Raw genomic sequence first — 23,350 nt, 5'->3', positions numbered from 1 at the left:
ACATGCATGAAGAGGATGATGTGGACAAAATACTCATTTGCCTAATAATTTTGCACTCCCTGTATATCACTGTGGTGGATTTGTGTTTATAGCACCATGCCTAATTCTGCTACGCAATTTCAGAAAAATGGCTTACATAGTCAATCAAATTTTTTCTTAAATGCTTTTAAAACAGTGTTAAAACTTTAAATTTTGCACTCCAAGCATTCCGTAATCAGCCTGACTCTTTCAGGTGCCAGTATCCAAATAAAACTCCTCCTGGCAACTCAATTGTGTGGCTTTACGTGCCGGTGTGAATTAGTTTAGATTGCAGCCGTACACCATTGCTAAATGTAAGCCTCAAAGCCATTTGCTCAACTAAAACCAATCGACAGCAGCTACATTTACAAGAACTGTTTGATTAGTTCTTGAATTAATTTCCATTCATCTGCATATTTTAGGGAAAAAGCTCATCAAAGGTTTTGCTCTTGAGAAGCCACGATGAGCGATTTAAATGCTAAAAAACAGCATTAGGCTGATGGCGTGCTATAAAGGTGGTCTTCTCCCCGTTGTGTTTGTGTTGAGAATTAGAAGTAGAGCTTGTTAAAATGTTACCAAATATGTGGTAAAGGACAATTAAGTGGTTATTTTTTTTATTTTTATTTAGCTGTCTGTTTCTTTTTTTTTGGGGGGGGGGGTGTTTTGTTTTTTTCTAAGCAGTTTTTAAGCATTGAGTCATTGACATGTGACCGATTTGGGTGTAACACTGTTGTATATAAGTAGACCATATTCTTGATTTGGCACTACTTGTTTATCCACTTTATGCGTCTCTTTTGCAGCGTTCTCTGGAATTAAAGCCTGCAAAAAAATTCTTGCTTGATGTAAGCAAATGAAAACGGTGATTGGTGGTTTTTCAAAAACACAATCAAATGTTTGGAGTAAAATTTGCACAGGAGAAAAAAGATAAACCACATACATGTTTTATTATTTAGTCGGATATCCATACTGTACAAGCAGAAATTATAGAGAGTAGTATTATATCATATACCCGGTATTATTGGCCTTTTTTAATATGTTTTATGTTTTTGGGGTTTTTTTTAGCCAGGTGAATCTGGAGACACGCCTTACCACCCTAGAGAAACCACCAACATGAGAACACAGACAGTGGCCTCCTACTTCAGAGTAAGATTTGAACATTTTTTTAAATTATTTTATTTTATTTGCTTGGATCAGTTATTTGGGAGGTTTTTAGAGAGAGCCACAAATTAACAAACAAATACAGTTGTACTCAGTAGTTCACATACACTCATCATGAGCATGATTTCAAAGTAATTTTGAGCTTTTAATCATTTCTTTTAAGTGTTTTGTTTCCAGGGTGGAATGATTGTACAGCAAAGATCCTAAAGATTTATGCATTTATTTTGAATTTTCTACACAGGGTCAGAATTATAAATACAAACATAGAAATGATACATACAACCTCAGATATATAGATACTCTTTTAGGGCCAGGGCTGGATAACCACCATCTACCATTATAGAATTGTACCATAAATTTCTAGCTGGTTTTCTTTGAGTGCCTTCTCTCACCAGAGACATTATAACTACCATATATTTGCCACAACTACCCCTAATCTTCTTCTTCTGCTCCTTCTAGTACTCTTTGATGGACCTTCTGTCCAAGATGGTGGCAGGTCAGCCTCACTTTGTGCGCTGCATCAAGCCCAACAACGATCGCCATGCCAACAAGTTTGACCGTGAAAAGGTTCTGGTCCAGCTTCGATACACTGGTGTTCTGGAGACTGCCAAGATCAGACGCCAGGGTTACTCTCACCGCATCCTGTTTGCTAACTTCATTAAGAGGTCAGTGGTGAAAAGCAGAGCTTATGAAGTGATTACAAAATCAGCGTGTAGAACCTTGATATTAGTGTCCAGATAATTACATTGATTGCTGCAGGTACTACTTATTGGCTTACCATGCTAACGAGGAGCCCGCTGCAACCCCAGAAACATGTGCTGCAATACTGGAGAAGGCCAAGCTGGAAAACTGGGCTATGGGAAAGACAAAGGTAAGGAGAGATTTCATTTCATTCATTCATTTCATTTCATTTATTTGTTCATTTTCAGGCACAACAAATACCTATATTGAACATAAAATGCACAAAACAAAAAACAAAAATTGCCTGAAATTTGGTGTTTACTGTTGTTTCTCACTGTTTGGTTAAGTTGAGGCAAGAAATTAAAAGAAATTTTCCACCTTTTTATTGTTGCATCCCTTCATGATCCAGCAGGAATCTCAAACATACGGAACAAACATCCAAATGTAGCACATTGAGCTCAGAGTTGTGCAGATTTTTTTGAGTCTCCTTTGCCAGAGGCCAATTTAAAACTTCAATACTAAATAAAACTTTTTTCCACACATTATGGTCATGAATAGATTCAAATCAAGTTAATAAAGGACTCCAGATGAAGGCTCATACACCCAAACCATTTAGGTTAAACAAGGCATGAAAATAAAAGAATGTGCTTCTGATTTTTTTTTTTTATTTTAAATCTATAACCAAAGAGCATTTCAAAGATCATCATCATCTAATTTCATAGATTTGAGTGAACAACAGTGATTATCCCACAACTGTAAAAGGCTGATGGGGTGTGGTCGTCACCCTGCCAAGCGGTCAGGTGGTTGGGTGGCATGGACCCTCAAGTTTCTGTATTAAAATAGCTCGAGAACAAAGCAACATAAGATTTTGAAATTTATACCATAGATGTATCCACTAAAAACGTTGGAAAATGTTGAATCTCAGTGACCTCTTTCTCAAGGTTATGGTCAAAGGTCAGGTTTTCATCCAGTATGGACAGCTCCTGAAAATCTTGGAGTTTGAATCCCGATGACGTGATCTCAAGGTCAGAGGTCAGATTTTCAAATTTATACCTTAGGTCCATTAACTAGGAGGCTAAGGGGTAGCACTGACAGCTGCCAGTATTTTTATTCTGATTACCTAGGGTTAGGGTAAATATTAATACAAACTGAAGCCAGTTTAGTGAAGGCTCAATTCTTTGTATTGCTTTATCTTCTGCTGCTTTATGGATTAGCATTTATTTATTACTTTTCTAATCTTGATAACAACTTAAAACACTTTGCACTATGAGACTCATATGCATTCATATTGCACTGACGCGCACATGCAAATGCCACATACAAAGGTACCTTAAATTGTTGAACCCAGAAATCTCCTGCTGTGAAAGAACAATAACTTCCGCACTGTCGTGCCTGAAAAGGGAATCCAACAGTGCTTGCGTGATTCTGCATTTGAGGCTAAACCTACAGTGTTATGTTTGTATTTCAATAACTAACAGTTGTTTTTATCCCTCTGGGCTTAGGTGTTTCTCAAGTATTACCACGTTGAACATCTGAATCTGATGGTACAGCAGACAACACAGCGAATCATCCTGGTCCAGGCTTGTGTTCGAGGCTGGCTTGGAGCCAAGCGGTACCGGCGGATATTAAAAGAGCGAGAACAAAGTGCCCTGGTGCTGCAGTCAGGTTAGTAAACTGTGCACGCTGGTTGTGTACCACAATGTCAACAAGTTATAGAGGAGGCATAAATTTTATTTTTTTTTTGTGCTGCAGCATACAGAGGACATCAAGCTCGGAAGAGGGTAGCTGATGAGAAAAGCAAAGCAAAGTTGGAGGCCTTCATCATCCAGTTTCAGGCTGGTAGGAGTCTGATATTAAATTAGTTACATTATCTATATGTGGTGCGTATTATATTGGCTTACCCTTATTCCATTTTCTTCTTCAGTTTGCCGAGGCTATCTCGCTAAAAAGAGGTACAAAGAGATGGTAGATGAGAAGAATAAAGCGGCAACCAAGATTCAGGCTCGCTACAGAGGGCATAAAGAAAGGAAGAGCTTTAAAAGAAAGCTGTAAGAGAGATGGAAGCTATGCACAAAGCAGCAGTGAAATGTCTTTTTTTCTTTTCTTCTTTTTAACATAAATGTGTCTATTTTGCTTCCAGGGAAGCCAGAGAGAAAGAGAAAGCAGAGACTGCTTCGAAAGAAAATGAGGAACAGATAGCAAAACCAGAAAATGATGCAGAGAACGAGGAGGAGGAAACTAAAGCTGCAGTGGTTCTTCAAAGCAACTATAGGGGCTACAAAGAGAGAAAAAAGTTTAAGGAGAGAAAAAAGACGATGGCTGGAGCAGAGCTGGAATTGCCAAATGCAACAGCGGAAGAGGGACAGGAAAAAGATGTCCAAGAGTTGGCTAACAAAGAAGGAGTAGGTGAAAAGTCAGCTGATAAACAAGAGGAGAATGAGGAAGATGAAGAAAGTACTTATGAAGCAGAGGAGAATGATGACAGTGATAATACTCAGGTGCCAGAAGATGAGCACACAGAAGTGGCAGAGGAAGCAGTGATTCAGGATGCTGAGCCTAAAAAAGAAGAGCAGGAGGATGGTGGACAGAAAAAAACTGCAGGTGAGGAAGCTGCTGATTTAGAAGAGGAAACCAAGGCGGCCACTGTTCTCCAGAGTAACTTCAGGGGCTACAAAGAGCGGAAGAAACTAGAGGAAGAAGGCAAAATCCCAGCTAAGAAACAGAAAGCAAAAAGTCCTGCAGGGGACGAAGTGCTGGAAAAGGAACCAGGTAGTGACGAGGCAGAAAAAGAAGCCTCGACAACAGCTGAAAATGCAGATGAGACCAAAGCGGCTGTAGTGCTTCAGAGCAATTTCAGAGGCCACAAGGAGCGCAAACGACTCGAAGAGGAGGGAAAGCTCCCCAAGAAAAGGCAGAAGGAGAAAGATGTTCCATCAGAGCCTCCAAAGGAGGAAGAGACAGAGGAATCTCTTCCAGAACCCCAGGAGAACACTTCTAGTGAGAACCGAGAAGGGCTGGATGAAGAGAAAGCAGCTACTGTCATCCAGAGTAACTTCCGAGGCCACCGGGACCGAAAGAAAATGAAAGCTGAGAGGGAAGCGCAATTGAAAGCTAAGGAGGAATCTGGGACTCCCACTGATGCAGAACAGGAGGAGGCTGTGGACATCACTGATGTGGTAATTGAACGTAAAGATGAGACAGACGTTGAAAACCAAAGACTGGAGGAAGAACACGCTGCAGTGAAGATCCAGAGTAACTTCAGAGGGTACAAGGACAGGAAGAACCTGAAGGCCAACAAGGAAGCTGCACAGAAAGAGACAAGAAGGCTGGAGAGCTTCTCCAGACAGGTTATAGCCTCAAACAGATTTTATTGAAAACTCACTATCTTGTCATTTTCTTTCCAGTCTTATATCCTTTTTCCTTCTAATCTCTCCAACAGATCGCAAAGACGTCTGAGGACTTTCTGACTCTGCAGCAGAAGCTGAATGAGATCATCCAGGCCCATCAATCAGACCCTGAGAACAATGGCATGTTGTTTGTGAGAGGAAACGCAATCAATGGTAGCTTCACTCCCCAGCGTCGCCATTCAAGTAAGATAAGTGAGGTTGGCTAGGTGAAAAACAGATTATAAAGCAATAAAAACAATTCATAATGCTGTCATGGATTGACCCAAAGTTAATTTGAAGTTCTGGTTCAGCTTTTGATGCACTGGACCTTTAGATAATAAAGTAAGTAAAGTGAAGTTCTGGCTTGATAAAAACAAATTATCATTAAATTTGAATAAATCTAAACTTATGTTATTTGGAAATAGTAGTTTAAATACAAATGCAAAGATTCAAATAAATGGTGTTGATATTGAAAGAGTCAGTGAAAATAAATTTCTGGGGGTAATAATAGATGAAAAACTTAACTGGAGAGCTCACGTAAGATATATTCATTCCAAAGTATCACGAAGCATTGCAGTACTAAACAAGGCAAAACAGGTATTCGACAGAACATCACTTCATATTCTCTACTGTTCACTGGTTTCACCATACTTAAGCTATTGTGCAGAGGTCTGGGGCAATAACTATAAAACCACATTACATTCACTTTTTACTCTTCAAAAGAAAGCAATTCGAATCATCCACAATGCAGGTTATAGGGAACATACAAACTCACTATTTTTGCAGTCTGAAATATTGAAAATTGACGATATAGTGAAATTCCAAACAGCACAAATTCTATTCAAAGCAAAAAATAAAGAACTGCCAGGTAATATTCAGAGTATGTTTTTTTTGAAAGAAGGAAGTTATAATTTAAGGGGTTTTTGTAACTTCAAAACAATGAAGGTACGTACTACAAGAAAAGGCTTTTGTGTTTCTGTTCAAGGAGTGAAACTATGGAACAAACTGAATATGGAATTAAAGCAATGCCCAAACATAAAACTGTTCAAAAAGAGTTATAAAAATATGATCTTCTCGATCTATAAAGAAAAGGAAAATATTTAAATTAAGTGAATGTCTCTATTTAAAAACAAACAAACAAAAAATTCATGATGTGATATTATAGTATATAGTATATCAGAAATCTGTTCACTATTTTTATTACAAATTATATCAGTAAGGAAGCTGACTAAATATTCACTGATAATTTATGGGACAGGGGTGGGATTAAATAAGTGTATACTTCTTCCCACTCCCTTTCAACATGTAAATTAATCAGAATGTTTTTTTGTATGTAATTTGTATAGTATATTTTTTTTCTCTCATTTCTTTTCTAAATGTACTTGTATATTGTTCACATGTTGAAATAAATTACCAATCAATCAATCAATAATTAAGAAAGACAGTCTGTCCATTCTCACTGTCTTCTCGGCTTCTCTAGTCTTTTTCAGTCTGCTGAACTGAAGATAATGGATATGGTGCCCAACTGCGCTCAGAACCATTGACCGAAAATTGTCAAATGCGACTGAGCTATTAGGTCTATTCAAACTGACTGAAAACAACAATCTGGGTCAGGAGTGGGTGCTCATTTTGAAGGATAATAAATTCCAGCTATTTTCTCCCTGTTCTTTAATTTTGATCGATAAAAAACAAAACAAAAAAAACAAGGAGATTGCAATTTTATTGCTGACTTCTGGTAGATGACCATGTTACTGATTAGGGATGCACCGATACCACTTTTTTGGAAAATGAGTACGAGTATGAGTACTTGCATTTCAGTACTCGCCGATACCGATACCGAGTACTTACTCATTGACAAATGCCAGCCATTTGACTTTCTGGTAGTAATAAGGGAAATGTATTTCATGTATTTCATGTATTATATATATTGCATACATTTGTATTTGTGTATTTTAGTTACAAATAGACCCAGGACACGCTGGAGAGATTATATCTCTCGGCTGGCCTGGGAACGCCTTGGTATTCCCCCGGATAAGCTGGAGGAGGTGGCTGGGGAGAGGGAGGTCTGGGCCTCTTTGCTTAGGCTGCTGCCCCCGCGACCCGGCCCCAGATAAAGCAGATGAAGATGGATGGATGGATGGATGGATGGATGGATAGTTACAAATATATAATATTTCAGATGTAAAATAATCTTACATTTAGTACTGTAGTTTATCATTGAATACCTATAGCACACAGACTACCTTGGGTCAAGTATGGTGGAGATGAATTACAGTGGGTTGGTCTCGACGTCACTGAAGCGCTTTTTGACAGCTGCCTGTAAGGTTGCTTTCATTGTCTTGACACCGTGGTCCTCGTCTGTTTCTCTGTTTAGAAGTCTCACTAGCACAGTCACAGCTGGGATGACATCAGAGGCTAGTGCGTCGTAGCTGCTCACTTTTTTAGTTAGTTCCTCAAAGGGGGCGAGGATGGCAACAGTTGTCTCCATAAGAGCCCATTGGTGAGCGGTGAGATAGTCAGGGAGTTCATGCTCGGACACATACACCTCCAGCACTCGCGTTTGCTCAATGAGGGACTGGAGCATGTAATACGTGCTGTTCCAGCACGTCTGTACGTCCTGCTGCAGTCTCTTTATTGGCTGGTTGAGCTGTCCCTGAATGTCCTCGAGGCGGGAGTAGGTTAAGGCGGAATGTTTAAAATGCCCAACTATTTTCCGTCCCACTGCTATAGCATCAGCTATGCTCCTCTGTGCTAATAAGCGTGGGTAAATAAGCGTGGGTAAACTCTTTGTACTTGTTGTTGTGTTGGGATTTTAGGTGCTTGATTAAATTACTTGTGTTAAATGCGCTACCTTTTGAGCCTCCTCTGGACAATTTCGCTGAGCACAATTTGCAGTCCGCCTTTGTTTTCGTGTCTTCATTCACTTTGAAATAGTTCCACACGTCTCGGCTCGCCTTCTCCCAGCTCTGAACTGCAGCCGGGGCCTGGGGGCGGGCACTTGGCGCTTGTGATTAACCCCTTACATGCCGCTCAAACATAGACAGGTCTCAGACCGTGGTATCGGTCCCCGGTATCGGGGGACTTTTAACGAGTACGAGTACTTTAGAAAATGTGGTATCGAGGCCGATACCAGATACCGGTATCGGTATCGGTGCATCCCTATTACTGATGGACAGTATCTTCTTTCTGTGTCCTGCAGCTCTATTAGATTAGGAAACCTGAGAAGGTCAAGTGCCAAACAGGAAGCATTTCTCTTCTTCATGTGTCATCAAAGATAACATTTGATTTGCATGGGTGATATCTGTAATTGCTTTTGGGGTGGTCAATGAAGAGAGGCAGCAATTTGAAAAGTTCACTTTGCAAAAATAAAGATGACAGCTGTCATCTTTAGAGTCTTTTGAGTTTTATTACAAGGGCATTGCATTTGCAGTACCTTTTTAATCTTGTGTGATAGCCTTGTAATACTCTGTTTGTAAATTCAGTTTTAACTTTTTTAGTAGTCAACATTTTGAATAATCACTTTTGTTTTGGAAGTTGTAACAGTACACCAGGGTACCTTCAGTAAGACTAGCATTTAACTTTCACCTGTCACCAGAAAAGCCCACATTTTAATTAATTTTGTATTATGAATACATATTCATTCTTTGACTAGTACCCTAAAGAGTAATATGAAAGCAGTAATCTAAAGGGAGAAGACAAAACCAAAAGCCAGCCACAAAAGGATACTGCCCACAGACAAATGAATAACGTAAAGCCTTTGAGTTTCAGACTGTATGCTTTGAATGTACTGAATGATCTTGCATTTCTTTGATTTCAAATAGTTTTTTAATTTCGCAGAAGAGTGTTTTATTTTTTTCCTTCAGTTTGTCACTAACTTAATCCCTTTGACCAAGTGTTTACATTATTTTATGGTGTTTCTGTCCCAGAGGTGTGGACTCGAGTCACATGACTTGGACTCGAGTCAGACTCGAGTCATTAATTTTATGACTTTAGACTTGACTTGAAAAAATGTTCTAAGACTTGTGACTTGACTTGGACTTTTACACCAATGACTTGGGACTTGAATTGGACTTGAACCGGTTTACTTGAAAAGACTTGATATTTTACCCCAAATATAAAATTTAACATGCATATTATATAGAGATTGAAAATGTGACGTCATTCACGGGTAGAACCGCAAAGGATTCTGGGAACACGTGGCAAGCGGTACTAGCGCACGCAGACTTTCAATTAAAATCAGTTATACAGCGATAAAAAGAAACACAAAAATGTCAAGAAGCTGTTGTATTATTAACTGCAATAGCCGGTCGCATGACAGCCACGGGAAGCCGACGGGTAAAGAGATCGGTTGTTATCGGATTACGTCGTTGAAGAGAAATTGTTCAAGCCATGTTTCCGAAGTAACAAAGAGGCGACGGATGGCCTGGATTGCAGCCATTCAAAGATCAAATATAACGTCCCAGAACACTCCAGCTCACAGGTTAGTCTGCTCCAAGCATTTACACGAAGGTCAGTGTTTTTTAGTAGTTAATACGTCATTTTCATAACATAATTAGTGATATAGGTTACAAGCAAGTCTGGCGCTGAACAGAAATTGTCGCGCTATGCTCCTTTGTTTATTGTGCATAAATAGTGAATTGTCCTGACACAATATTGCGTTTCGCTTCTGTTATTATGGTACATTGACAAAAACATATACTTTTATTCACAGGATAAAACAGGTTTTTTGTATCACTAATTGCCCAGTACGATTACAGCATACAATATTATTGTCACTGCTACATTTCTGTGATGCTACCAGAAATTATTTCCACTACTAATTAATTACCGTTGAGCTCAAAGGTCCTATTAATAAACGGTTAAGGATTGTGTATTTATGACGACAATTTGTGAGACTGGTAAACTTATGATACGTACGATGGTCTTTCGTTCTACACGGTGCATTTCAAGGTCCTGTACCCATCCGTCGGTAAACTGTACCTGGGCTTGTTGCAGTGACCTGAAGTTACTAAACTTCATGAGTGTATGCACTCACTCCAAGAACCGTATAATTATAAATATGCATATAAATATGCTAAGATGAGATAGCTGACTTCATCTAACTAGCAAATGTTGTCCAGGCTACGTTGGTGATACAGTTTTTTTTAAATGTGTATGATATTTTTGTCATGCGATTTTAAAGCTGGTCCTACAACCGCATCCAAGAATAACATGCAGCTTATCTTAGAACCGTCGGTGAAAATTATTCTTGGAGCTAGGTTTAATTGAGCTGCATTTTAAAGAGGTGCAATTTCACAATTTGTGTATATTTTCTAAGTTCACTATTTTGTCATGTGTTGAGAAAAACACAGATTTTAAAATTACATGGTCTAATATTTACATTTAGCATATAACTGCAACATTATTTTTTCATTTTGTTTTTTTTAAAGACTCGAAAGGACTTGAAATTCAAAGTTTCAGACTTGTGACTTGACTTGGACTTTTACACCAGTGACTTGAGACTCGACTCTGACTTGCCTGACATTACTTGAGACTTGACTTGAGACTTGAGGATAAAGACTTAAGACTTACTTGAGACTTGCAAAACAATGACTTGGTCCCACCTCTGTTCTGTCCTGAACATAATACTTTTTTATCCTTAACCATGCTATATTTAATATAAAAAAGATATAGTAAGTAAGTCTTAAAGCCTTACCACAAAGAGAAAACTAGCTAACTCAGTTGATAACCTGGTACTAATCAATTGCACTGGGTTATATCCTCATTGGTCTTTCCAAGTAATTTTTCTTCTTTGTGACATGAATTCGTGAAGGTGCAGAATACATTTCTCAGATATTTGGTCCACGTTGACACTACACAGTTGCTGATTTGTTGGCTACACATCCCACTTCTGCTATTTACATAAGCAAGCAGCTAAAAAGAAGTACCTAACACAATGGCCAGTGAGAGTGTGTTAACTAGAGAGCATTTAATGACTCTTACTCAGTTTATTTTCTTTCAGAAAGAGCCCGAATATATGTTTTTGTTTCCAGTCTGTATGCTAGGCTAAGCTAACTTGCGGCAGTGTACAGATCTGCAGACAAAAGAGTGGTATCACAGAGTGAGCTACACAGATAACAGTCTTCCTTTAATCCAGGCATGTTTGCCCTTTACAGACTCTTCTCCAGCACAGTGCATTGCCTGAGGTAAAGCAGAATGAATTATCAGTGTTATTTCCAGGGGCTAGTGCAACTCCTATGAAATTATCCTTTTCAGCTTCACAAAGTCATTTCTCCATTGACGGCGCTAATCTGTCCTCATGAATTTCACTGACATAATAAATCAAAATCATTTGCAATACACACAGAGAGAGAGAGAGAGAGAGAGAGAGAGAGAGCAGAGGAATCCCAGTCACATTGTTCTTCAGGAAAGGTCATCAGATTTTAATCATGTTTTGCGAGTTAGCATTTCCAACAATTATGGCAAGAAGTAATAAGTAGGTACGTAAAATTGGCTTTAGTTGTTTGCAATTCAGAATGACCTTTGGATGGAGTTGTTCAATAATGTTACAAACTTTTTACCTTCTTCACCTGAGAGCTTCTGTACATGATGGATTGTTTTTTTCCCGTATGTGAACAGCGATTAATAATGAGCATCAAACAAAGGTCACTGTAATATATTTATAATTGCAATAACATAGATGAGGGTTGTTGATACAGTACATCATGTATGACAAACATGATAGATTGCAGTACAGCCGCTGCAAGGTGGGAGATGTCAGGCATGAAAGCTGCCCACCCAATCACTGCATGTTCAAATACCGTACTCGGAATTAAACGTGGATCATTACGAAGTTATCAAACACTGCACTTCCACAAGTGCCTTAGAAAATATACACTAAAAAATATTCCTGAGCCTCATAAAAATGACACAATAATCTTGAGTAAGATATAACTGAAATATATAACATCAAATGTTTATACCTGTATCATTAATCTGGACTGCACTGGTGGTTCTTGCTTTGAATCTAGTCATCTTTCATTTCACGACTTCTCTCTAAAGTCATCTGTCAAAAGTTAAAAAAAAAATAAAAATAAATATATATATATATATATATATATATATATATATATATATATCATAATGTAAAAACGCATTATGTGCATGTTATATGTTCAGTTTTCTACTCTAATTTATTTGGCATCTTGCAGGAGAAAAATATTATGAATTGCTGAGGCTAACCTCCAGATGTAGAAATCCATCAGAGAGTAGAAATACCTCCCTCCTCTCCAATTGACCATAATGCTAACATAAATCCTTATATATTTCCAGAAATCTGCATTTTACAGCAGCACTCTTTGTTATTAAAGGCTGCAGAAACTTCGTATTCTGTGAAAAGTAGGAAGTAAAAAGATGGAAATACAAACTGATTTGAAGGCAGCAATTTCTGGCCAGTCGTCTCTGTCTCACCATCCCCCATCTCATCTGCCATGTTTGCTCTTTAAGAAGGGAAGAAAATGCCCCAAAATACTTCAGCTAAGAGTACTTTTGTGAAATAAGAGGCTGCAGCAGTGGTGGGCATGCCATGAAAACCAACTGACACTTAAAAAAATGCAAACTGATCATGTGTTGAAGACATTTTGAGAGTTTATCAGGAAATAAAGTTGTGCATTTTTGTCAGCCTCATTTTGCCCAATTATCATCAGCAAAACCAGTGCCGGATGCATTAAACTGTCTGTGTTACTTTTCAGCTGACAAAAGATTGTCGAGAACCCCCCGCAGGAACCAGCAGCCAAAGACCCTGAATACACCAGAGGACTCCACCTATTACAACCTGATTCATGTAAGTCTAAGAGAAGGCGACGAACGATTTCAGATATTTTCTACAACAAAGCTTTGCCGTCAGCTGCAACTGTAACCGCCTTCCCAGCATCTAGCTTTAATAATGCACTATTGATTGTCAAATTTTACCCTGTAGTAGAGCTCTTTACCACACACCGTATGTTGCCAAGGTGAGAAATATCAGACTATTATGAAGCTGTCTGGAAAAGTATTTTTGTCAATGGAGTGATTTTCTTCAGAAGTTTCCCTTTTGTACTAAAAGTAGTCCCTTTTTATTCAGTGTTTATTGTTAGAAATCTTTTAATCATTTTGGTGCACAATAGCACCTGATTGCTGTTTACTGTTCTGTTTATTCTGTAGTGTAGTAAACACTGCAGATACAATCTATCTAGTCGATAATTAGACTGACGATCTCTTTAGACATTTAGGCATTCAACACTCAAAGCAGCAGAGTTTTACTAAATCGATTACTGTGCTTTCACATTTGCTCAAGTAGTTTTAAAACAGAAGAATTCCGTTAAACTTTAGTGGAATTAATATTTAAACAATATTTCATTTTGCATTGTTGAAAATATGAGAGAACAGCCACTAACATGGTGGTGCATCCCATTAAAAAGAGACATGTCACAGAAAACCTATGGATAAGGGGAAAAAAATCCACTCGCTGGACCCTTTATTAGCTGCTATGAGGTTGGACCCTCTTTTACCTTCAGAATAACCAAAATTCTTCATAGCAAAACTAACTACTGAGTTTAAATGAGGCTTAGTTGGTACTACAAGGCCCAAAGTGTGCCAAGAAAATGTACAGTGACACCATTAAACTATGGTGGATGGAGAGATGTTTTCATGTTGTTTACACCCAGATTTGACTCTGCCATCTGAATAATTCATTAGAAATCATTAGACCAGAAAATGTTTTTTCTTCTGCTGCTGTAGCCCATGTTCTTCAAGTTTCAACATGTTGTGCTTTAAGAGATGCTCTTCTGCATACCTTGATTGCAGCAAATGGGTATTTGAGTTACTGTTGCCTGCTTGATAGTTGTGTGGGAAAATCCCAGCAGATCAGCAGTTTCTGAAATAATCAGACCAGTCTGCCACATTCAAAGTCACTTAAATTACTTTCTTCACCATTCCGATGATCAGTATGGACTTCAGCAGGTTGTGTCTATATGGTGCAATCAAATTGGCTGATTAGATACTTGCATTAATGTGCAGTTTGGCTAGTGGGGGTCTTTTATCTGACGTTTCTCACTGAGTGACTGAAATGCCTCTCATAGACATCAGTGACCATCATGCTTCAGTTTAACGCATTATTTCCAAATTGTTGTGTTTTTCTCTAGATTAGTTGATTGTGATTAGTGGTAATGCTCTCCTATAAGATGATATGTGACCATCTTATACAACAAGATATGTCATCTAGAAACCATGAATATAGAGTGTTTGTGGGTAAATCCATCCAGATATTACTGTTGGCTGTTTGACATTTAATAATCAGTTCTCCATCTCTCTTCATTCAGCGGTCTGTCCAAGATGATAAACGCAAACCCAGGAAAGAGGGGTAAGTGTCCCACTCTTATTTTAACAACCAATTAGCTACTGTTTTATGAGGTTGGCATGCTGCCTCCTTGCTTGCTACTCCTGGGCCATAGTAACAACTACAGCCTGGTGTCAACATAGGGACAGTGCAAGGGCATAGGGTCCAAACTTAATGATCCACAGTGATACACACATCCACAGTTAAATTAATTGCCCTCATCTTTTACCTCTTTACATTGGCTGAATATCATATTCTTAGAGAAATGTAACGTAAGGAATCCCAAATTGGTGGTTTGGTATCATTTATAGGAGTTGTTCTGTGGGTTTCTGCATTATGTGACATGTTTCGAATATACTGGTAAATGTTTTCAGCATTTTTGTTAAAGAAAAGAAAATGAAACCAGAAAGTATCTGTGGATGTGTGCAGTCATGCATATGTATGTGCCATACAGGCCACAAGGTGAGCATCCCGCACAGAGTGAGGGGTTGAAGATAGACCGATAGCGCTGGCTGAACAAGCAGGGGCCTGGGTACTTTATCACAGCAGTCTGAGGAGACACAGACATGCACACACACACACTGAGCCCCCTTGATGTGGACACACACAATACAACACAGTGCTAGACATCAAGGGTAATAATTTGTTAGCAAATAAATAAAGTCAGCGATGGACAGGCGCAGTTTACATGCATCATTAAGGATGAGAAGGTCAGCAGGAACAATAGTGTCTCTGGCTGAAGCTGACAGCAATTGGGCTTGGGAAATGGGAAAACGTGGGTGGTAGGGATAGAAAGCTGGAGAGTATACTGATGTGATGATAGTAAATGAGAGTGAATACATGAGAAATGGGGAGGGAAAGTGTGATTGCATAGCACAGATATCTATATTTTAGTACCACTATCAGAACTCTGAAATCTACAAGTTGGTTGGTTATTCAGCCTATTTCAAGCTTATGAAACCTTATAGGCTTCTCACCACACTGCATTTCAAAAATATGTCTGTAATCGTTGTGCATTCAGTGCATTATTAATTCTGTCATATTATTTGGGACATTTCAAACAAGTCTGCAGCTATAGGTTAATGTATGCTTGTGGCTAATGATATATTGCTACTTTAAGCTAAATACTAAAATGTTGATCTCTGGTAATATTTGCTTAGAGCATTAAAAAGGCCTGTAACCCTATTTTTTTTAAAAAGTTGTTATCTAAGTTATTAGAACTCAGGACATTTAGATTTGCCTGTTTCTTGTTGGTATGAAATAGTCTTCCATCTGCTTTTTTCCCCAAGGGGTGATAACATTTTACATTTTACACCACATCTTCCTGAAGCAAACGTCCCTTTTTTCCAGGACTACACTAACATATGACACACTGCGGTTGGATTTCTTGCCAGAAATAAACCAAGGATCTTTTGTATAAATGGCAAATGTGTTAACCACTACACCACAGACAACTCATAAAAAGCTAACTGTGAGCTAACCTTTTGTGTTCTAAAATGAGGCCAGATTTAGACATTAGCTATTTCTTACCTCATTAGCTTTACTTCTCAGTGTAAGAGAATGTTTACAAAAAAAGCCACCATGTTAATTTTGGTCTGAAATTAGATACCCCACAAGTTGCATTCATCTTGCTCATCAAGCATACAATGCTGGGAAGTCATCCAAAAATGCTTCCGTGTGCATATCAAGGTACTTCACTTGAATCAAATGAATCATTTGTCTAAAACAATTTCACTTTCAGTCTGGAGTGATATATGGCTGTTGCTGTCCCTAAAGCCATGCATGGCTACATAAATCAGTAATGACAACAGTAATTAAAAGTAATCTCTGAAATGTGGTAATACATGTATGTACTTCATGTCTATGTAAATTATATGAGTAAAATCGAGTGTAGAAAGGCAGAAATATAAAGTCAACCTTCCCAAAAATTAAAGAAAAAATAGTTTTTAGTCTACCCAGAAGAATTCAAAAGATCCCAGACAAGCCCCCCTTTTTTGTTCTGACCCAGCTTATAAGCCACTTCTTTATTTTGGATTAAGGGCCTTGTAAAATGGCAGAATAGCCACCTAGCTTAAAAAAAAAAAAGAAAAGAAAGTTTGCTCAGTCACTCCTCAAAGCTTCTCTCACCTTATCAAAGAAACTCAAATGTTTAGTCAACCCAGAAGAATCCAGAAGATCCCGGACGAGCCCCCATTTATTTTCTGACCTGGCTCATTAGCCAGTACAAAAAATGAAGAGTGATTTCAGAGCTTTAGATTACTGAACAATCAAAGTTAAAAATTGAGATGATGCAGTATAAAACAACAGTGAAGACTATATGCTGTACTTTACCAATAGTGGCAGGCCTAAGCCGACCCCCAACCCAGGTATACCTTTATCTGGTATGCCTGAATAAGACTCATGCACTGCCACTCCAAGGTCAATAAGGGGTTCAGAAGGGCTTGTTAAATGTGCCATATCTGGTTAGTTCAATGTGGCAGGTGCCTTGAGATATTCAGTCAATTTATGTTGTCGTGTTAGTAATGTTTGAGTTGTATATGGCATAAAAAAAGAAAAATCAGTGGATGTTGTAGGGAATGGCAGTACTTCAGCTAGTTAAAACACGACCAGCTATAACCTGAAGTCTTTGTCACAGAGCCATCTTAACAAACAAACTGAACATCTGCATTCCTCTGTGAATTATCTAGTGCTACAAAAACTTTAAAAAAATTAAAAGCTCTTATATAATAGATCTAAATCTTGTGCTAGCCATTGTCATTGTGGTTTTTCTTTGTCCGTGCTGTGTCAATCACATAATTGAGCTAATAGTTTAGAGGACAGGAGAGGTAATTATAATCAAGGAGAAAGAATGTATTTCAGCTTTAGAATAGCACATTTATTGTAATTCATCAGTGGGATAATTGTGTGCCAACCCCGCCTCCAAAAGTACAGTGATAAGTTCAGGTCAAGCTTCAAACACATCACAATGTAAGAATGAGATCAGTGTACTGGTAGTACTGACTATATATTCTGATAGTGGTTGTTACCTTATGTTAACAATGTGTGAGACATATTGATCTGCACATTGAAACTGTACTTTTCACACTTCTGTTCAAATGGAGGTCAAAGTGACGGCTGAGAGAAGGGCTGCACAGTGCAGATGGACAGTTTACACAGTCTGGTGAGCAGATACCTGGATGATGAGGACTTGATAATTATCCTCTTCTCAATAAGATTTGTCTTCTTTCTGCTGCTCAGTTAATTTTATAGTCACTGCTATCACAGAGACAAATTTTAAAGATGTGAAATCAGCTGGTGAATTAACTTGGGGAAAATATTTTTCTCCTTTTCTACAATAAAGAAATAGTTATATTGATGCCAGCATTTAGTGGCTTCTAAAAGAAAAAAAATCACAAAAAGCAGAAGATCATGAGTATCTCAAAGACCTGCTTATAGACGAAGAAAGTTAGAAAAAACAACAGCTCTGCATGTGAGCAGAATAGCTAAACCCTCGGTTTATGAGGGGCAACCAGTCAAAGGAAAGTTAGCCTAAAGGGGAGTGGCCTTAAAGGAGATGTTTTGACTTGTTTTAGACAGGAAGCAAAGAGCTTCACAACAGTCAAGTATAAGAAAAACAAGTATTATTTTTGAAGTCTGATTCATGCAGAGCAGCTTCAGTCGAGTCAAAATTAAAAATTTGAGTATGAAATGAGCACATATGGTCCCCTTTAAAGAGTTGCTGAGGTAGCTGCATTGAAGTCCATATAGCCAACCTGCGCCTGCTCCTAATTTTAAAATAAAAACTTGAATAGAGTTTTATCTGACCTTAAACAAATGACTTTATAATCAGATTTGAACGTAAAGTAAGAAAAACATAACGAGAGGAAAAGCACTTAACTTCAATCAAAATCTACTATTGAGGTTATTGTGTTTATGAGAAATGCGTTGTATTGATTTTTACAGCATTCGTGTCTGGTTTCAGTCACACCTGTGCTCTATTTGCATCCGGAGAACCTGTTTAAAGACTGTTTGATGACACTCTAATGTCTGTCTGACCCCGTCCTCTTATTTTTGCTGTAGCTCAGGGAAACTGTTGGATGTGGATGACCACTACTACCCAGCCCTCTCTACCAGCCGTTCTGAACCCTCCATGTCCAAAGAGAACACATCATCCATGCCTGAGAGGAAGCAATCTATAGGGAGGAGGCAGTCAATGGAAAGGAGGCGGTCCGTAGAGAGGAAGCAGTCCATGGACAGGAGACGATCTATGGATAGAAGGCAGTTTGGGGACAGGAGGCAGTCTGTAGAGCAGAGACTGACTGCTCCCAGTCGACAGATCCGAGAGAGGGCCGCCACTGAACCGGAGCGTCCCAAATCTGCCAAAGAAAACAGGTGTGTCATTTATGTCCTCTTCATAGTGTCTCTGGCAATAAGTACATGTCCTATAAAGTGTCCCTGTATTTTTGTGAAACTGTGCATGACTGCATTAATTACTTGTTTCTGCTTTAACACTGAACCAACCCCATTCAAAGCACCTGAGAGATAACTGCACGATCTGATATCCTCGTGTTGGTGTTGTTCCCAGATCATCATACTAAATGTTGTTCCAGGATCAACATTGCAAGTGACCAATCAGAATGTTGTGACGTCATACTTTTGCGACTTTGGGAAAAACCGGCGTAAAACAAAAAACTGTACTTAAGCTGGGAGAAACCGCCTCTGTCCGCCAATCAACGGACCCTAACCCTAACCGTAACCCTTTAATAAACAGTAAGCAGAATTGATATTGTCCTTGCAACATTGGAATTTCATAAATGCACGAATGGCTTGGCGCGCAAAAGAATAACGTCACAACAATGTGATTGGTCACTTGCAATGTTGAACCTGGAACAACATTTTCATGATGGTCTGGGAACAACACCAACACGAGGATATCAGATCATCCGAGATAACTATCAGCTATGTTGTAATCAGCACCATCAATAAGCTTCAACAAGGTGGAACCACTTTTAAGCTGGAAATCAGTTTCCACTTTTTATGATGCCATTTTAATCTTTGTCAATACCAACCACGAGGTCCCATTATGACATTTTTGGGATTGTTTTTCCAACCATCTCGTCATCATTTCCATCGACTCGCATTATGTGAAACAGATGAAAGATAGGTAATGGCCTTCAGGATTTTTGTCCAGCTGACCGCTTTGTTACCGTCTGCACGTACAATTTATTACAGTTCAGCTTTACTGATTCACAAATATAGTCACAAGTTACATTGTTAATGTTTGCTAACTGAATTTGTTACGTTTCTACTTCAGTATAATAATGATACTACTGTTGCTACTGTTTAAAAATAAATGTAATCTCAGTGAATTTGGATGATTTGTAAAGTCAGACCTTAGTTTACAGAAAGAGGGAAAAGCATTATCTACATAACCATAATAAGACAAAGCTATACAGGCTGTATATGAAAGATGGAAGTTCTCACCATGATATCACCCACTGAAGCCACTTCTGAAGCATCTTGGATTTAAGAGACAGATCTGATCGTATTTTAATGAGGCTGGAGTACTAAGCTAGCAGCTAATGTTGGCTAGCTGGTAAGGCTATAGTTACAGTAAGGACAATAGTGGTTAGAGACCATGGCATGCTACAATTTTATTGCAACTGTGTACAGTAAACTTTGTAGTTTTGAAAGTCTTCACAGCAAGTCTATGAAAACTCAGTCAATTGTTTTCTTCAAAGTGACTTTGCTGCTTTAAAGTTGGTAATAAAATGGCAATAAGATGAAGTCAGTCTGCTAAATAAGGTCAAGTAAATAATTACACGCAGTGTGTTTATGATAATAAGGACAATTGCTGTCATTCGTTGCTAATCTGTTGCAGTCTACACATTCAACAGACGTTCGCATAAATTACTTATATTCATAGTCCAGTCAGAACCTCACAGATATAAGACAGAAATTCTGAAATTCCTTCACAAATAGTGATGTAGTTGTCTCTTGTCTTTAATTCTAACGTTGTGCTTGAATGTATAGGCACAGTTCACAGATATCAACTAATTAGTGCTTTGTAACATGCAAATAAAATACCAGACTTTAACTCATCACAAGCGTAGACTTGGAGAGTTTGTATCACTTAGCTGGTCAAATAATTTCATCATAAAGGCTACAAAAGGCAGAAACACCACAAACACAGTCAAAACTTCCAGTTCAGTGACTTTAATTAGCTGAGGTGAAGCCTAGCAGACAGATTAGCAGCCTAGCCTGCATCCACCTGTCACTCAAACCAGTCTCACCCATAATAATGCATAGTTTTAAGCCTTGACTAAATTTAATTTGCTGATTCATAATAAAAATTTCACTCCACAATAAAGTTTTTGTGAAGAGGTAAATTATCTGCAGAGCCAACAACTGGGCTGTAAACATGTTTATTTTTACAGAAAGTTGTTCAGTTTAACATGAGCTTACTGCAGTCTGCCTCAAGTGGCTGTTTGAGGAACTGCAGCTTTTGGCACTTCAACTTTCTTTTATTTTTCAGCGCTATTCTGCTGCCTGTCACTAAAAGATATTATTAAAGATTCTTCAGATCTGGACTACAAATCAGCTACTTGATTTGTAGTTTTAGTCTGGCCACATCCTTACTCCATAATAGGACTTGTGAGGTACCAGCACCTCTGTTTATGAGTCTGGTTTTTGAATTTTAGTTTTTACTTGCTCGAAGGATAAATTCATACATGAATTTAATCTATTTTCCCTTCAGCTTGGCCGCTCCCTTGGACAGCTCATGATAAATGGCCCAAATATGATAACCAGTATGAAAACCTTGAACCCTGAACATGAATCTTTTCATCTCCTTTCCATTTAATTTTGTTTGTTTGTTTGTTTACATCCCCACGTCCTACCTTGTGTTCAACATTTCTGTTTTTATCTACTTGTGCTGAAATTTGTCTCCTTTGTGTAATCGACAGACGCTCTGTTCCCAGAATGGCCTCCACAGAGAGCCGGACTGAAGAGAATCCATACGACTTCAGACATCTACTGAGGAAGACCTCGCAGAGACAAAGGCTGATCAAACATTACTGAATACAGGAAGTGACTTTTGGCTATTCGGGACTTGATCGGTCGGGATCGCTGATCGCACCATGTGGCAGTTTGTTCTGGTGTCCTGCTAACCACAGCACATGTTTCATTTATTTTATTGATCTTCAGACACATTGTACAACAGTTTGGGTAGGAAATGAAACTCCTCTGGACTTAACTGGACAGACTGTATTGATTTTCATGCATACAGTGAACACAGAGTACAGTCAATGTAAATAACAAGATGTCATACTTTTAAACTTGCTGTAAAATAAGGTTTTATTTATGAGACCAACAGTTTAGTTACTGGTATTCTGTATTTCCAATGTTTTTTCTTCGATATCTTTATTTTCTTTCAAAAAATTTGCAGGTTGTGCTCTTAAAACTTTGCATTTCAAGTCATTCCGAAGACTAATCAGCTTCATATTGTGAAGAATGTACATTATTTTATCTGCTCAAATGTTCAGTTTGTTCACTTAAACAAAAAAATATATTAAATTCCTCGTCCCATTTCATTATTTTTAGTTCGCTGCTCTCAAATTAGCCGAAATCGCAAACTTTTCATAATCGTGCAAAATGAATAACGTAGAAGGAAAAATGCAAAGACATTCAGTGTTTCATTGCCTGTGTGTATAAAGTACATCAATTCCTCGCATTATCCTCCATCCCGCGTAATTGTTGCTTTGTGCGCAATAATCACTACATTTGAAATAGCATTCACTCAAATGACAGCCTTTGATTCTTGTGAATATTTGGTGGAAAAGTAAGAAGGACAGAATGTTTTTTATTTATGTATTTATTTGAATATTGATGCCAGATTCAACCTCTGACCTTTATGTGACATTTTTGAAAGAGAAGCCCCCCTTGGGGGCTGTTAGTGAATCCCCAGCTACATGCTGACTGCACACAGTGCACAGTGGCATAAAAACACGTAGGGCTGAAGAAATACTGACAAAATGCAGACTACGGAAGAAAAACTGTTACAGCTTCCTCCACACACAGGATTCACAGACAAATTATTTAAAATAAAGAAATATTACAAAATGTTACACCAAGTTTGAACAAAGAAAAAAAACTCGGAAATGACACAATAGAGTGATCTCATAACACACTGAGTGTGTGTGTGTGTGTGTGTGTGTGTGTGTGTGTGTGTGTGTGTGTGTGTGTGTATATATGTGTGTGTGTATATATATATATATATATATATATATATATATATTAAAGGGTTCAGTTTATGTTAATGAGGCTTTTTGGGTATTAGATAACTGTTGACCAGTGCATTTATAAATCACTGCAGATGGGGCTCAGTGTCGCTTTGATGCCTGCAGGGTTAATTTACACTAATTCGTGGAGACAGAAGGTGACAGTGTTGGAGTTCCACGTGGTGATTTGTAACTAGATATTGTAAGTAACATAAAATGTTATTTCTGTAGCACCTTTGCAGACAAACACACACTGCTTCACAACACAATACCAGAGCAAAGAAAAACAGAGTTAATGTTGTCTTTAACTATTCCCATTTGTTTTCCTCCTTGTATCCGGATATTTTGACGCAGTTAAACTACAGATTTAACGGCTTAACTTTATTTTGGATGGGGTGGGTGGAGGGAGGTGTCTCAAAATCAGACAAAAAAAACCCACTTTGTGAGTAAAGAAAGTAAAGCAAGCCCCTCTCTCGGTAATAAATATTTTAGGA

The 23,350-nt window shown here is 38.3% G+C and overlaps 1 protein-coding gene across 4 annotated transcripts in view; it reads left to right on the top strand.

Annotated features, from left to right (window-relative positions):
• myo3a (myosin IIIA) overlaps positions 1 to 22,152 on the top strand; it is a 69,613-nt gene extending 47,461 nt beyond the window's left edge. For 2 of the 4 annotated variants that reach the window (XM_004551880.3, XM_004551878.3), the window contains 13 exons: positions 819 to 860; positions 1,081 to 1,161; positions 1,636 to 1,841; positions 1,936 to 2,047; positions 3,360 to 3,522; positions 3,610 to 3,696; positions 3,782 to 3,905; positions 3,998 to 5,204; positions 5,297 to 5,447; positions 12,974 to 13,065; positions 14,582 to 14,622; positions 18,658 to 18,969; positions 21,543 to 22,152. In XM_004551880.3, the coding sequence (XP_004551937.3) occupies positions 819 to 860; positions 1,081 to 1,161; positions 1,636 to 1,841; positions 1,936 to 2,047; positions 3,360 to 3,522; positions 3,610 to 3,696; positions 3,782 to 3,905; positions 3,998 to 5,204; positions 5,297 to 5,447; positions 12,974 to 13,065; positions 14,582 to 14,622; positions 18,658 to 18,969; positions 21,543 to 21,657 (2,733 nt within the window). In that variant the 3' untranslated portion in view covers positions 21,658 to 22,152. The remainder of the gene's footprint in view (positions 1 to 818; positions 861 to 1,080; positions 1,162 to 1,635; positions 1,842 to 1,935; positions 2,048 to 3,359; positions 3,523 to 3,609; positions 3,697 to 3,781; positions 3,906 to 3,997; positions 5,205 to 5,296; positions 5,448 to 12,973; positions 13,066 to 14,581; positions 14,623 to 18,657; positions 18,970 to 21,542) is intronic. The other 2 variants (XM_076888287.1, XM_076888286.1) reach the window with 1 other exon arrangement.
• The last annotated feature ends 1,198 nt before the right edge of the window (positions 22,153 to 23,350 follow it).

Source organism: Maylandia zebra, linkage group LG9 (genome assembly GCF_041146795.1).
Source record: "Maylandia zebra isolate NMK-2024a linkage group LG9, Mzebra_GT3a, whole genome shotgun sequence".
In the NCBI taxonomy this organism is placed as follows: domain Eukaryota; kingdom Metazoa; phylum Chordata; class Actinopteri; order Cichliformes; family Cichlidae; genus Maylandia; species Maylandia zebra.
Note: the sequence above shows the minus strand (reverse complement) of the source record. Positions and strands in the feature narration are given on the sequence as shown.